The sequence below is a fragment of the Ceratotherium simum genome, chromosome 9 (assembly GCF_057802395.1).
Source record: "Ceratotherium simum simum isolate JZ-2026a chromosome 9, ASM5780239v1, whole genome shotgun sequence".
Lineage (NCBI taxonomy): Eukaryota > Metazoa > Chordata > Mammalia > Perissodactyla > Rhinocerotidae > Ceratotherium > Ceratotherium simum.
In genome coordinates, this window is record NC_141908.1 from 16,803,359 (window position 1) to 16,820,021 (window position 16,663).

Here is a 16,663-nt window from a genome sequence, read left to right on the forward strand (position 1 = left end):
GCAGATTGCAGGCCAAATGTGGCCCACAAATGTTGAATCAGGCTTCCTCAGTGCTATAAAATAGTTGAGTCAGGTGCCAACATTTAAAGTCCTAGAGATTGCACACAAAAGTCTGCATTTCTAGTTTTTTTAAAATATCTAAAGCTATGGCAACACCTAACGAGCATTCCCAAGTGGCCACAATTGGCTGGAGCTGGCGACAGAGTACACAGCCTTCTCTGCTTATTCCCTCACCTGCCTCAGCCCCTGAAAGCATTTCAGCTTGCAATGTTGGTCTCAGGGCATGAGATTTTCCAATGTTTCAGATGAGATGATGGTTTACGTGGAGCCAGCCATGTGCTCTTGAAAGGAATTAATACATATTTTGGATATATCTAGCTTCAGGAATATACAAAGAACAGGAAGCCTGGTGCCTTCCATTAAGTAACTTAAAATTTGAATCGGGGGTCAGGATGGGAGAGAGTAAAAACTCACACCCATGAAGTAATATGGAAACATCAGTCCCTCAGGTAAAGGCATATCTATGTAACAGAATTCTCTACAGCTATAGGAAATGAACAATTCCAAGATGGAATCCACATCCGAGGTCTCACTGGCAACAGGAAGAGATAAAACAAAAGCAAAAACAAAACAAACAACCACAACACTAGAGTTCATTTAAAAAGAGAGATAAGTTCCCCTGGTCGTCTCAGCTTACCTAAACATAATATGGCAAAGACTACCTTCCTCCTCTTATGTACACAGCACCCCAGCACTGCTCTCAGTCCCTTCTCTTCTTTCCCCTTTGGTGTTCACTTCATCTGTGAAGCCATCTCCTTCTACCTCCTCTGCTTGCAAGCCTTTCCAGTCATCCCAGAGGTTCATTCAACCATCAATTCACTCATTAACTGAGGTTCAGTTTTGTTCAAGTTATGTACTGGGAGCATTCAAAGGTCAATAAGGCAAGGCCCATGTCCTTATGAAAGTAAAAGTCAAAGCAAACAAGTAAAGACTAGGAACCACACCTTGACTTCCTTGAAATAGATCACTTGTACATTTGATAATATTGCTGACAGGAAGCGCATCATAACACAGCACTTACTCATGATGCACGGACTAGTAAGCCTGGGTCTTGCATATAAAACAAACATAGAAAACACCTCTCAACAGATTTGCGAATGAAGAGCAAACATGCAAGAAAAAAGTATTGTAGCATACTTACAAAGTAAAATACCAATAGAAGCTGGGACCTAGTGAGCAAGGTGTGTGTAGAAGATTGAGGCGGGGGTATTATTCCAGGAGCACTTCCAAAGCACATGGATTTAGAAACAGGATTGGAAGGAGAGAGGCATTCTCATGCCTTCATATCTTTGTACAGGCTGTTCCTCCTGGCTGGCATTTATACTCTCCCTTGTCCACCCAACACACTCTTATTCATTTTTCTAGACTCACGTGGAGGCATTACTTCCTCTGTTAGTTCTTCCTCAAGCCCCTCATCCAACAGAGTTGGTCCCCACCCCGTGCCCCTATAGCACCTCATATGCCTCACACCACATCATGCTGTTCTCTGTGGTACTTGTAGACCACAACTGTTGAGGAAATGTATTTTACCACTGAATCCCCAGCACTAACATACTTTTGGTGTTCCAAATTTGTTAACTGCATGAAGAGGAGTAGCAGGAGTGGGGTGGGTGGGAGCGGAGTACCATTTTGAACAGAGGAATGACATACAAAATGAGACAGTTGAAGGAAAACCCATGTCATGCTCTGTCGAGTGAAAGTATTTCTGCTTGGCTAGAGTAAAGAATTTTTGTCAGGAAAAAAAGAAAAAAATGAGGCTGTTCAGGGTGATGCAACTCTACAGAGGACCTTGGACACAATATGAAAAGGGAAAATCATATCTTGCCATAACCCTGAAGATTCTTCCTCTTCTCTACTGCTCGTACTTGATCCCAAACCAACCTCAGGTGGGGCATCTCATCATCAAAAGCCTTGCCCTGCAGGAGCTGTGTGATCTTTCAAAGTATCCCTTACCTCTCAGAGATGCCACTTTCTGTACCTCATACAAGTTAATATCCCTTCCAGTGCCAACTGCATGACAGAGAACTCCTGCTGCACAGTCTCCATGTGTTTTCACATCTGACAGATGCCCATAATGATGCCACCAAAGTCCTCTGATCATGCAGGATGACAGATCACTGCCGGTGGGTACTCTGCCATCCTGGCCCTGGTGTTACTTAGCATTGCTGAAGCATCACTGGACTGCTCCTCTTGTTGCTTTGTGGGTCTTCCTAAATTAGATAACGAGTCTGCAGGATAGGTCCAGAGTCCTCCTCCATGGCTGGCACACAAGCAGCCCAAGGGCAGAGATAATCAATGTTAGAAACTCATAAGGCAAACACATTCTAGTAGTGTGGAAAGCCAGATAGCTGCTCTAGACTTGTGTGGATTTTCTTGACTCTTCTCTTGACTCCTTCTTAGTTTGTGCCTCAAGAGAGGCGCAGATTGATCAGAATGAAAAGCTTCTATCACCAGAACTCAAGAACCATTGTCCCATCTTTTACCCAATACTTCATTCAACAGTCTACTCCTCCCTTATTGCTCTCCATATTATTCTAATGTCCTCTTAACGATTTCTTCTTTTCATCTCACTTCCCCTGTATATATTTTGAAAGTACCCAAAAGGCAGATGTGTAGACCTTTTAAAAAGCAAAAACATATATCTAAAAATGTTTAACATGGCTGGCATTTTCCAGTTTCTCTGAATGACCCTAGAGAAGATGCCATCATGTTGGTTGTTTAACTGATTGTTCGGTTCTGGGTAGTTCTGCGTGGCTGTGTTCATTAAGCAATGGCAAGTCATATAATCTAAGGTAGCGAAGAGTGTAAATGCCTAAAAATCTATGCTTCTCAGAAATAAATAAAAGGATTGAAAAACATGAATTGGGAACCTAGGTACAGGGGATTGACACAAAAATACATGTAAGTGGACAGAAAAAGGCATGGTCTCCAAACCAAGAAGATTACAATCTTATTGTAGTTAGAAACATCCTCCTTAATGGTGATGTCATTAAGATGGTCATTCCCAAATTCAGTTCTCCTCACAAAAAGACCAACTAGCAACTATCCATAGCTAAGACACCACTGTGAAACTCACAGAACATGGGGATGAGGCTGAAGGTCCCTTCAGGATCACAGAGACTGAGAAGGACCACATTAGAAAGGTAAGAGGAATGGCTACACTCTGATTCCATTGCCTCAACCCCAGAATGGCACAGTGCCACACTGAGAGGGCCCCTGGGGCCTACAGTTTCTCCAGTGGGGGAGAAAAGAGCCCAAGGTGGACATCTAGCTTCCCAAGCATCATAGGTCACCTCCTGGGAGGCCCAGTCAGGTCACATTCCATGGGGATTGCAAGGGAAATCTGCAAGGTTTGACACTGGAGATCACATTGGGACAGAAAAAGGGGGCAGGGCTTACAGCAACCAGCACTTGGATACGGGCAAATCAAGTTCCTCGTTGCAGTGGTGCCTGAGTAGAGATCCAAGCCAGGGGCTTTGCCCATCTGCAAAGCCACGCTGGTGACCCCATCTGGCCAGGGAATTCGATGTGCAGTTCTGCCTGATTTGGGTTCCCAAATAATGTCCTGGCCTTGGAGCCTATTCTGCCACCTAACATGGGCGGGAAGCAAGTTTATAATCCCACTTATTTTTGAATACAGACCCCAGCTCCACCTGATCAGGAACCCTAAGCAGAGCATCCAGGAAGCTGCACAGCTTACAATGGCACTTGAGCAGAGAGCCCAGCCAGCAGCTCTGCCCATCTATAGAGCCCAGTTGGTGGCCTCATTTGGCCACGGAACTCAGTGCACAGTTCTGCCTGATTCAGGTCCCCGGCCAGCAAGATGTGCTGGCCTTGCAGCCTATTCTGCTGCACCAGCTAGGTAGGGAAGAAGGTTCATGGCCCTACTGCTAAGTATAGCTCTCAGTCTTGCCTGACCAGGAAGCATAACCAGAGCACAAGGAGGCTGCCTCCCTGTAGCTGCAGTTACAGCAATGCCCAAGTAGAGAACTCAGCCAATGGCTGTGTCCATATGCAGAGCCACACCAGTGGCCCTGTCTGACCAGGCAGCTCAGTGAATAGTTATGCCTGATTCTGGTCCCTAGACAATGAGCCAAACTGGCTGTGGAGCCTGTTCTATGGCCCTTTCCAGGCAAAAAAGCAAATTCACAGGCTCATCTAACTGCTGAATATAGCGCCTGACTATGAAGCCTGACCAGTGAATCTGGGCCACTGTGGAGCCCAACCTATAGCTGCACCTGGGCAGGGAACCAAGCCAGTAGGCCTATCCAACTGTTCTCAGCCAGTGGCACACCCAGATGCAGAGCTTGGGCAGTGGCCTTGCCCAAATAAGGACCCCAATAGCAAGCTCCACTTGTCCAAGGATGCTACCAGCTGACCTGTCCAGAACCCCAAGCTGGGCTGACTGGTGAAGAACTGCCTCTTCCAAAGCAAATCTGTAAAGTCTGGAAGAGGAGACCACTTACTCAAATGCACAGATACCAAAGCAAAGAATTAAGGATCACAAAAAATCAGGTAAACATGACACCACCAATAGAAACTAATAAAGCTCTAATAACTGACTCTCAAGAAATGGAGATCTATGACCTGTCTGACAAAGAATTGTGAATAATCCTCTTAAAGTTTAGTAAACTACAAGAACACACAACAACTAAATGAAATCATAAAATAATGCATGAACAAAACAAGAAGTTCAACCAAGAAACAGACACCATCCAAAAAACCAAACAGAAATCCTAGAGCTGAAGAATACAAAGACTGAACTAAAGAATTCAATAGAGAACTTCGACAGCAGACCCAACTAAGCAGAAGAATGAATCAGTGAAGTAGAAGATAGATCATTTGAAATTATCCAGTCCTTGGAGCTAAAAGAATGAAAAAGAGTAAAGAAAGCCTATGAGACTTACGGGACACAATCAAAAGAAACAATATATACATTATGGTGAAGGACTGTCTCTGCTGGAGCGCACCTGAACAGTCAAAGAGGCAACCACTTATTCAAATGAGCAACCAAGAATACCAGAAATGAAGAAGACATAAAAACTTCCCTGAACAAACAAAAGCTGAAAAATGTCACCATTAGACCTGCCTTACAAGAAATGCTACAGTACGTTCTTCCAGAGAAAAGAAAGTGATGCTCATTAACATCATAAAAACATATGAATGAAACAGGGCTGGCCCCATGGCATAGTGGTTAAGTTCATGCATTCCGCTTCGGCAGCCTGGGGTTCGCTGGTTCGGATCCTGGGCACGGACCTACTCACCAATCATCAAGCCATGCTGGGGCAGCATCCCATATAGAAGAGCTACAACTCTACAACTATGGTATGCAACTATGTGTTGGGGCTTTGGGGAGAAAAAAGAAAAAAAAAGAGGAAGATTGGCAACAGATGTTAGCACAGGGACACTCTCCCTCAAAAAAAAAAAAAATTAGGAATGTAGGTGTAAAACTCACTGGTAATGGTAAATATAAGGTCAAAGTCAAATTCTCTAATATGGTAATGGTGGTGCGTAGGTCACTTACAACTCTAGCTTAAAGCTTAAATCTTTTTTAAAAAGTATTAAAAATAACCATAACTACAATAATTTATTATTGGATACACAATATAAAACATATGTAAACTGTAACATTAATAACCTAAAATGTGAAAGGTGAAAAGAAAAAGTGTAAAGTTTATGTATGCTACCAAAATTAAGTTGTTATCAGTTTAAATAAGATGTTATAAATATAAGATATTTTATGTAAGTTTCATGGTAACCACAAAGGCAAAATCTGTAGTAGTTACACAAAAGACTACGATAAACAAGTAAAGCATACTGCTACAAAAAGTCATCAAATCACAAAAGAATTCAGTAAGATAAGAAGCAATGAACAAAGGATCTACAACACAATCAGAAAACAATTAGCCAAATGGCGATAGTAAGTATTCACCTATCAATAACTACTTTAAATGTAAATGGATTAAATTCTCCAATCCAAATACACAGAATGGCTGAATGGATTTTTTTAAAAGTTCAACAATATGCTGCTTAAAAGAGACTCACCTTAGCTTTAAAGATACACACAAACTGAGAGTAAAGATATAGAAGAAGATATTTTAAGCAAATAGTAAACAAAAGAAAGCAGGGGTAGCTATACTTAGATCATAAAAAATAGACTTTTAGCTAAAAATGGTCAAAAGAGACTAAGAAGATCATTATATAAAGATAAGGGGTCAATCCATCAAGAACACATAACAATTGTAATTATTTATGCACCCAACGTTGGAGAATGTAAATATATAAAGCAAATACTAACAGAAGTAAAAAGAGAAATAAACAGCATTACAATAATAATTGGAGACTTTAATACCCCACTCTCAACAATGTATAGATCATATAGACAGTGAATCCATAAGGAAACAGTGGATTTGAACAACACTATAAACCAAACAGACCTAAAAGACACATACAGAACATTCCACCCAACAACAGCAGAATATGCATTCTTCTTAAGCACACATGGAACATATTCTAGGATAGATGATATGCTAGGCCACAAAACAAGTCTTAGCAAATTTAGGAACATTGAAATCATGCCAAGTATCTTTTCTGACCACAATAGTATGAAACTAGAAATAAATAACAGGAGGAAAACTGGAAAATTCACAAACACATAGAAATTAAACAACACATTCCTGAACAACCAATGGATCAAAGAAGAAATCAAAAGAGAAATAAAAAGCATCTTGAGACAAATGAAAATGGAAACACAACATACCAAAATTTACGAGATGCAGCAAAAGCAGTTTTAAGAGAAAAATTTATACTAATAAATGCATGCATCAAGGAAAAAGAAAGATCTCAAATAAATAAAATAATTTTACACCTCAAGGAACTAGAAAAAGAAGAACAAATGAAGTCCAAAGGTGGCAGAAGCAAGGAAATAGTAAAGATTAGAGCAGAAACAAATGAAACAGAGAATAGGAAAACAATAGATAAGATTAACAAAACAAAGAGGTGGTTCTTTGAAAAGAAAACAAAACTGACAAACCTTTAGCTGGACAAACCAAGATAAAAAGAGAGAGGACCCAAACACATAACACTATAAATGAAAGAGGAGACATTACAATTGATATCACAGAAATACAAAGGATCATAAGAGACTACTATGAACAACTATACACTGACAAATTGACCAACCTAAAAGAAACGGAAAAGTTCCTAGAAACATATAGCCTACAAGGAGGAATCGTGAAGAAATAGAAAATCTGAACGGACCCCAATGGATAAGGAAATTGAATCAGTAATCATAAACTTCCCAAAAACAAAAGCCTAGCACCAGATGGTTTCACTGGTGAACTTTACCAAAGATTTAAAGAAGAATTAATGCTAAATCTTCTCAAACTTTTCCCAAAAATTGATGACGAGGGAACAGTCCCAAATTCATTTTCTGAGGCCAGCATTACTCTGATACCAAAGCCAGATATAGACACTACAAAAAAAAGAAAACTGCAGGCCAATATCCCTGATGAATATAGATGAAACAACTCTAACAAAGTACTAACAAACTGATTTCAACAGCACATTAAAAGGATCATACACCATGATCAAGTGAGATTCATCTCTGGTATGAAAGGATGGTTCAACATATCAGTAAATATGACACATAATAATAACAGAATAAAAGATAAAAATCATATGATCATCTCAATAGATGCAGAAAAAGCCTTTGACAAAATTCAACCTTCATTCATGTTAAAAACTCGCAACAAATTGTTTATAAAAGGAATATATGTCAACATAATAAAGGCCATACGTGATAAGTCCACAGCTAACATCATACTCAATGGTGAAAAGTAGAAAGCTTTTCCTCTAAGACCAGGAACAAGACAAGGGTGCTCACTCTCACCACTCCTATTCAACATAGTATTCGAAGTCCTAGCCAGAGCAATCAGGGAAGAAAAAAAAAATAACAGTCTTCAGAATCAAAAAGGAAGAAGTAAAACTGTCTTTATTTGCAGATGACATGATTTTATATACAGAATTCCTAAACACTTCACCGAGAAAATGTTAGATCTAATCATGAATTCAGTAAAGTTGCAGGATACAAAATCAATATATGGAAATTGACAGCTTTTGTATACACTAACAACTAGTTATCTGAAAAAGAAATAAAGAAAACAATCCCATTTACAATAGCATCAAAAACACTAAAATACTTAGGAATAAATCTAACCAAGGAAGTGACAGATCTCTACAATAAAAACTGTAAAACACTAATGAAAGAAATTGAAGATGACACAAATAAATGGAAAGATATCTTGTGTTCATGAATTAGAAGAATTAATATTGTTAAAATGTCTATACTACCCAAAGCAATCCACAGATTCAATGCAATCTTTATCAAGATTTCAATGGTATTTTTTTACAAAAATAGAAAAACAATCCAAGCAATTTGTTTGGAACCACAAAAGACCCCGAATAGCCACAGCAATGCTGAGAAAGAAGAGCCAAGCTGGAGGTATCACACTGCCTGATATCAAATTATATTATAAAGGTATAGTAAACAAAACAGTATGGTATTGGCATAAAAACAGACACAGAGAACAATAGAATGGAATCAAGAGCCCAGAAATAAATCCATACATATACAGTCAACTAATACTTGACAAGGAAGCCAAGGATACTCATGGAGAAAAGATAGTCTCTTGAATAAATGGTGTTGGGAAAATTGAATATTCATATGCAAAAGAATGAAACTAAACCCCTGACACTATTCACAGAAATTAACTCAAAATAGATTAAAGATTTAAACATAAGACCTGAAACAATAAAACTCCTAGAAGAAAACATGGGGAAAAATACTCCTTGACATGGGTTTTGGCAATGATTTCTTGGATATGACACCTAATGAATAAGCAACAAAATAAAAAATTAACAAGAGGGACTACATCAAACTAAAAATTTTCTGAACAGCAAAAGAAACAATCAACAAAAATAAAAGGCAACCTATGGAATGGGAGAAAATATTTGCAAACCACACATCTGAAAAGGGGTTAGTATCTAAAATATATAAGGAACTCATACAACTCAATAGCAAAAAAATCAAATAATTAAATTAAAAAGTGGGCAAAGAACCCGAATAGACGTTTTTCCAAAGAACATATTCAAACAGCCAACAGGTACATGAAAAGGTTCTCAATATCACTGATCATCAGAAAAATGCAAATCAAAACCACAAGGAGATATTACCTCGCCCCTGTCAGAATGGGTATTATCAAAAAGACAGAGATAAGTGCTGGTGAGGATGTGGAGAAAAGATATTACTATCTCCCTGAAGAGATATCTGCACTCCTATGTTCACTGAAGCATTATTTATGATAGCCAAGATGTGGAAACAATCTAAGTATCCATTGATGGATAAGTGGATAAAGAGAATGTGATATATATATACACAATAGAATATTACTCAGAATAGTATTCAGCCATAAAAAAAGAAGGAAATCCTGCCATTTGTGACAATGTGGATGGACCCTGAGGGCAGGAGGCTAGATAAAATAAGTCAGACAGAGAAGCGCAAATATTGTACGATCTCACTTACATATGGAATCTAAAAAAAATGAACTCATAGAAACAGAGAACCGATTGCTGGTTGCTAGAGGTGGAGGGTGGGTGGTTTGGGGAAACTGAGGAAGGTGGTCAAAAGGTGCAAATCTCCAGTTAACAGATAAATAAGTTCTGGAGATATCATGTATAGCATGGTGAGGACAGTTAACAATATTGTGTTGTATATTTGAAATCTGCTAAGAGAGTAGATCTTAAAAGTTCTCATCACAAGAAAATAAAATTGTTAACTATGTGAGGTGCTGGATGTTAACGAAACTTATTGAGGTGATCATTTCATGATATGTACATATATCAAATCATTATGTAGGACACCTTAAACATACAATGTTATATGTCAATTATATCTCAATAAACCTGTAAGAAAAAGAATAAAGGCAATGTGTTTGCTGCACAGAAAAAACAAACAAAAAGAAACAACCCAAGACACACAAAATTAAACCCCATAAAAAATGTCTGTAATTAAGTGTTAAGCCATCAACAAGTACACACTGAATATGTATTATGAGCAGTGATAATATCTGTGGAAAGGTAAAATGCAACATTCAGCATAGTTTTTGCCCTCAAGGAGATTACTCTTTAGGTGAAATGAAAAGTTAACATGAAATCCCTAGTTACTGGGGGTTGCACTGCATGATCTCTACCATCAGTGCCATAAGACTAGGATTCCATAATTCCACACAGGGCCATAAACCGCTTAATTGTGTGGCATGGGCCATCAATACTACAGGAGCTCCTGCAAGGGGGAAGTTCGGTGAGGACTGCCATTACCCTGGAAGTCCCCTGAATGGTGGTGGCATTCGGTTAGTTCTCAGAACACAGGATTCATTGCTTGAGGACGGCGGGGAGGTGAGTATATAGTATAGTGTCCTGTCAAATAAGACTTGCGGATAGACTTACACTTTGAAAATAAAGATTTAGGGGAGAAAAAAATACATCAGAGGCACAAGTAGAATTTTAAAATCCTCTCATCTGAAATAATACTATAAAAATACTAGCAAAAAAAAAAAAAAGTCAGCACTCTAAGAAGTGACAGCAAATTTTTACACCTTGGTTCTACGCTGTCAGATTCTTAACTGTTTGTGTGAATAACCTAAACTATAACATTCTTTTCTTTCTATCTTGGCCTAAAGATATGAGTACTAGGACCCTTTGAAATATCAGATAAAAAGGAAAATAAAAAACTGTGTTAGGGCTGGCCCCATGGCTTAGTGGTTAAGTGCGTGCACTCCGCTACTGGCAGCCCGGGTTCGGATCCCGGGCGCGCACCGACGCACCGCTTCTCTGGCCATGCTGAGGCCGTGTCTCACAGCAACTAGAAGGATGTGCAACTATGACATACAACTATCTACTGGGGCTTTGGGGAAAAAAAAAAAAAAAAGGAGGAGGATTGGCAATAGATGTTAGCTCAGAGCTGGTCTTCCTAAGCAAAAAGAGGAGAATTAGCACAGATGTTAGCTCAGGGCTGATCTTCCTCACCAAAAAAAAAAAACTGTGTTAGATGGAAAATACGAGAATAACATCCTATTAGGATAATGATAACACAGGTGTCCAAAACAAGACAAAAGCAGAACACACAGGAGAGGGGAAAATCTCGGATGCCACAAATCAAGAGCCTTTAAGAAATGTGTAAATATGGTAGGCTCCTTATTGCGATTGCACTGTAGAAGCCCTCTGATCCGACTCAATCACAAATGGACCAGTTAATCAAAATGTCAGTTAGAGTACAGAATCAGAAGAATGTTCTTCATGCTCATTCGTATTCCATGTAGATGGAGTACAGAAAGGTGAGAGGGAGGAACTCAAGCCTGGTGATGTATTAAATCCTCTCTTTACCAATTACAAGCTGGGTGACTTAGCCTCTTTGGGTCTAAGTGTCCCTATTTGCAAAATGGGTGCAACGATAGTTCCTACCTCGTAGGATTGTAATGGAGGTTGAATTGGTGAACATAGTAAAGGTTGTAGAATAGTACCCGACACATTAAGTACCAAGTATTTGTTAAATAACGTTTTTAATAGGGCCAAGACTGCTTCTTTGCCTAAGGATCCCATTATTAGAGTCCTCCACTGTCTTTTTTTTTTTTTGCATGACACACATGCTTCATGCATTGTCTATGATTTCTAGTTGTAGTTTTTCTTAACAATGGAAGAACTTAATACCACTTGAGAAGCAGTTTACGCGCAGAATGCCTCTACATTTAATACAATTCTCTGTCTACAACTTTTTTATAGTTAGACACCTATATTTCATTTGATCACAAACATTTTTTTTAGTGACTTCCCTTTATAGATGCTTTTGAAGCACTCACCTTCGTTTTATAGAAACAATTCTTTTTGCCCCATATTTCATTAGTTTATATAGTAGTTAAAAATTACATAATTACCATGACAAGTACTACTCCCAAAAACATACTGAGTTACAAACATAACTCATTCATGGTGAGCCCTCAATACAACTGGTAAGAGAAGTAAGTACACTTAGTAGAGAGCACTCTACTAGTTGCCAATGTTGAGTAAGTTGAGAGTGTTGTTTAATATGATTTACAAGAGGAAATGGTGAGCATCGATTAATCTGGCCAGTAGTTCAAATAAGGTTAGTTAGAGACTCCAGTTCCATAAAAAAACTGTACTTTGTGATTTTATTTGCTATACTGACTTCTCAATTCTTTAGAATTTAGCTCAAATTGTTGATTTTAACACAGAGGGCCTTCTTAATCTGATTTGTCACCACCCACAGCCCCAGAAATATCATTCTGGAAATTGGAATCAACAGAGAAGTTTATTGTCCTTCTTAAGATTTTAATTTTCAGGTTAACTTTTTTCCTTTCCCATCATGGATCTGGTTCCCTTTGTAAGTTTCCTAGAATCCATCAACTAATCCTTAGAACCATCCCTTTTTGTTCCTCCTATATAAGAATTTACTAAATAATAGCCAGGTAACCTCGTATTCTCTATTTTTGAGAGACAAATAATTGACTGTTTCTTATAAATTACTTTTTCTTCTACTATTTACAGTGTATCTCCTAAAATCACAATGAGTTCAACAATCTTCTTTCTATATTTCTCTTCAGTTGGCTACTTCAGATTGTAGAGAATCATTAGGCAGCATTCAGCAGATGACAACTAATGCAGTTTTCTAAGGTATGCAGAAAACTACTTAGAAATCTACTGTACTGCATCTCAGTTCACGGGCAGAAATCTATAAGGTCTATAACATTTGGGACCAGGGGCACTGGTGGACTTACTGCTCCCACAAGCCACACCCTCAAACAGACTGGGCTGGACCATCATAGCTGCATAGTTCCAATGAATCCACATAAGACAGAAAGTTCAGGAGAAGAGGTGGGGGCATAATCCTCTCTTAGGTGTGTGCAAAATAATTCCTCAACTTGCAGAATGAATTTGTGTCATTTATTCATTGTCCCATTCAGCAAATAATTACAGAGCTTCCACAGGTGCAAAGCAAGCTCAGACTCCTTTTACTGTAGCCGCTGTTCCGTGATTTGTATTTGTGCCACCAGAAAATGAAAAATCTTGAGTCAAATAATTAACAGACCACCTAAATAGTCAACAATTTTGTCTGTGATTGTGAGTTGTAAGATGCGAGAGGGCAGGCATCACACTTTCTGTCATTCTTCTTCACAGAACAATGAACATCCCATCTTTTACGAATGCCATTTAAATTAGAGTGGCTCCTGGAAGTGAGGACTATTAGTGGAGGAAAATGAAGTGTGTTGGCTGAAAACACCCACTGAAGACACACTGAGTTCTGTTGTTAGCATACACACCATGCCATGCCATTTGGATATGGATTTAAGAAATTTGTGACAGCCAATGAAAAAGCTTAAACATCTATGGCACATGTGTTTACTGTGGAAATAAATCAGCATCATTCACAAACAGGGACTGCAGATCCTTAAACACTGTTCCAGAACAGCCTCAAGTTAAAACAGGCAAAACAGAAAAATTCACAAACACACAACAGCTGTTAAAAGTAATTATAATATTGGATCTTGATTATGAGAGAGCAAAAGAAATACAACTTTTTACAGATGCAAGATTTTCTATGACCAACACTTCTCGGAGTCAAGGCCAGGAAACAGAATAGAGATAGATGACTTTTTTTCCCACACAATTTTGAGTCATAAATTATAAATTATGCTCTAACAGATAAAGCAGAGAGGAAATTAATTTAAGAGATGAGATCTATTTTACAATTCAGAGAGCTGTTTTATTTTAATTTGGGGGGGAAATTACATGTTGATGTTCAGCTTTACCAAACATCTTTCTTTCTCTGAAATGAACTGTAATTTCTCTTTATTTCCCTGAGGAGTAAGGGAAAGATGTTTATGACAAAGTTCAGAGGGTAAATTAGCAACACTGTCTCAACCATCTGGAAAAGTGTTGTCCTGTAGAACTTTCTATGATGATGAAAATGTTCTATATACACACTGTCTAATATGGTAGCCGCTGGCCATATGTGACTTTTAAACACTTGAAGTGTGGCTAGTTTGACATAGGAACTTAATTTTAATTTAATTTTCAATTTCAATAGCACTATATGGCTAGTGGCTACAGTGCTCAACAGTGTAAAGGATTCCTCTTTTTTCCTTTTTCTCCACCAATTAGACAGGCACTTGGGGGTTACCCTTTGTACACTGTACATTGCCTTGTGAAACTTCACACACACGTGGCCAGCTTAGCCTCAGAAGGGCTCTGAGTAAGCCTCATGGGAGCTTGTTTCAGCAAATATGCACATTAGTAGGGTTTAAAAAAATAGGAAACAGCAAAGATCAGTCCTCCAGTCCCCTTTGCCAATTCATGTGTCTCCCTACAGTCAGATATACTCTCTAGAGCTTTGTAGGGGCAGCTTCAAAATGATTCAAATAGTTTAACTTTCCATGACTTTGCGTGTTATGAAGGCAAGTAAAGAAAGGGTTCGGTGAGAGCATTTAGACAAAGAGAACGTGTAAAACAGAGGCAGAATATCAGAACTATTATGCTGTGAGCAGGAAAGTTGCCCAGAGAGAGATATGATAAGAAAGACAAACCGCAGATGTATTTTTGATTACAGAGAGTTTGAAATAAAGAAATGTACTTTGGCATTAGGTAAAACTCTTCCTTGCTTATCATGGAACGCAAGATTATTAACACTGGTCCCCAAAGCAATCAATTATTTCCTGACTCCAGTCCATGGTTTCACTTAATTTACTAGAGGACATCTTCTGATTGCCCCTTTTACCTATTTATTACTTGTTGATGCATTTCTTTATCTATACATAGCTTTAAAAAGTCAGACCTTAAGAGACGTTCAATTTTAATGACATCCCTTGAGAGGAAAAAGAATTGGGGTTCTGATGCAATGCGCCTTGTGCATAGAGATATTGGTAACTTTTGAATTTAAATAACTTCTTGTCAATAGCATTTCAGTAACAAAGATTGTTCTCCACATAAACACATACCTGGAGGAGTAGATCAGAAGTTGGTCTGACTCGCTGTTGGAATAGAATGCTTAGCGTTCGATTCTGTTGTTCCAAATCAAACACTCTTGTTTTCAACTTTATACATTCCTCTCTTAGATCCTACAACAAACACATTGAAAGGAAAAAAAAAGTCTATAACTGAAAGACATCTTTGCATATTATAACCATATTTTATCTGATTTTCAGACACATTAGTAAAAAAATAGTACTTTTATTCTTCACAACGCCCAGAAATAAATCACACAGAATGTTTTCTTCCACAGCCCATTGTCTGATAGAATTATGATGTGCAAGGATGATCAATTTAAAAAAAAAAGCACCTTGAAATCAGAAATGCATTAATCTAGCATGCTATTTTTGAAGATGGTAAGTCTTAGTGATATAAAGTCAATTTAAGTACCCACCTACATATTTTGCCTTTTCAGTGTCTTCACAAAAGCAATCATAAAGCACAAACCACAAGGACAATAATGTTTTTGCAGTGAATAGAGATTTGATGAACTAAAGAAACCATCACTTTTGATGGAGTCTCTCGTTGTCATTTGTGGAAACGAGTTGAAATTCTCAGCGCTGTGCCTGATAGAGTCAGCGATGCATTTAGTGGGAGTGAAGCAACTCTGAAGTGAAGGATTTAAAAGGCCACTTGAAACTTGCCGATCCTCTGACCTAGGGGATTTGCATATCTTTTGGAGGGTTCTGGTCTTAGTGCTGGGGAGGAAGTAGAATAACCGTACCTTAGCATCCTTTTGGAGCAGCTCTTTTGAGTAATTCAAACACCACACAGAACTTTTCCTCAACTTTCCTAAGGGAAACTGACACACAGGAGCTTTAGGATTCTCTGGAATCTCATCAAGGAACTGCCTTCCAAACTAACTTATGACAAAGATACTTGTCGTACTTAAATGTCTACACCCTCTTTGATGGGGTTCGAGAAAGACCAGGTAGAATAAAGCCCCAATTCAAAGTTTTTTACAAGCTGATCCTTTTCTACATTTCAAACTTTACTTTTCATTATTTCCTGATTGAAAAGAAAAAGGCTTCTGTTCCTATCATGTGAAGAACGAGGGTCTGCTTGTTGTTCTTGAAAGCTCTATGCATTCCTGCCACCCTCTTCCCTCCCCCACCATCACTTTCCCCTCTCATCCACCTCCCTCTTCCAGTCCAAGTTTGGCTCTTTGATTGACATCCAATTCAAATTCTATCTGTCTCCTCTCTGATACTTTTATCTGGCATCCCCCAAAGCCTGCTCCCTTTTCTGAACTCCAGTAAGCTCTCAATGCCTCTTACGTGACATTTAGCATATACTACTTTGCACTGATTTTATCTTTCATGCTCTAGACTTACCTTGTCAATTAGAAGACACGCTCCTCAAAAGGCAAGCACAAGAAGATACTCAAATAACCAAAAGCCCAAGCATATTGTTCTTACACTCTTTTATTCCATTACCTATCACAGCACCATATACAGTAGGAGCTTAATAAACTTGTGCGACTACCTTGTTAAAGGGGATGATG

At 38.5% G+C, this 16,663-nt stretch overlaps 1 protein-coding gene across 5 annotated transcripts in view; it reads right to left on the reverse strand.

Annotated features, from left to right (window-relative positions):
* The window catches only part of NCKAP5 (NCK associated protein 5), a 906,791-nt gene that overhangs the window by 158,857 nt on the left and 731,271 nt on the right, over positions 1 to 16,663 (reverse strand). For all 5 annotated transcript variants that reach the window (XM_087435078.1, XM_087435074.1, XM_087435075.1 and 2 more), the window contains one exon: positions 15,129 to 15,248. In XM_087435078.1, coding sequence (XP_087291204.1) covers positions 15,129 to 15,248 — 120 coding nt within the window. The remainder of the gene's footprint in view (positions 1 to 15,128; positions 15,249 to 16,663) is intronic.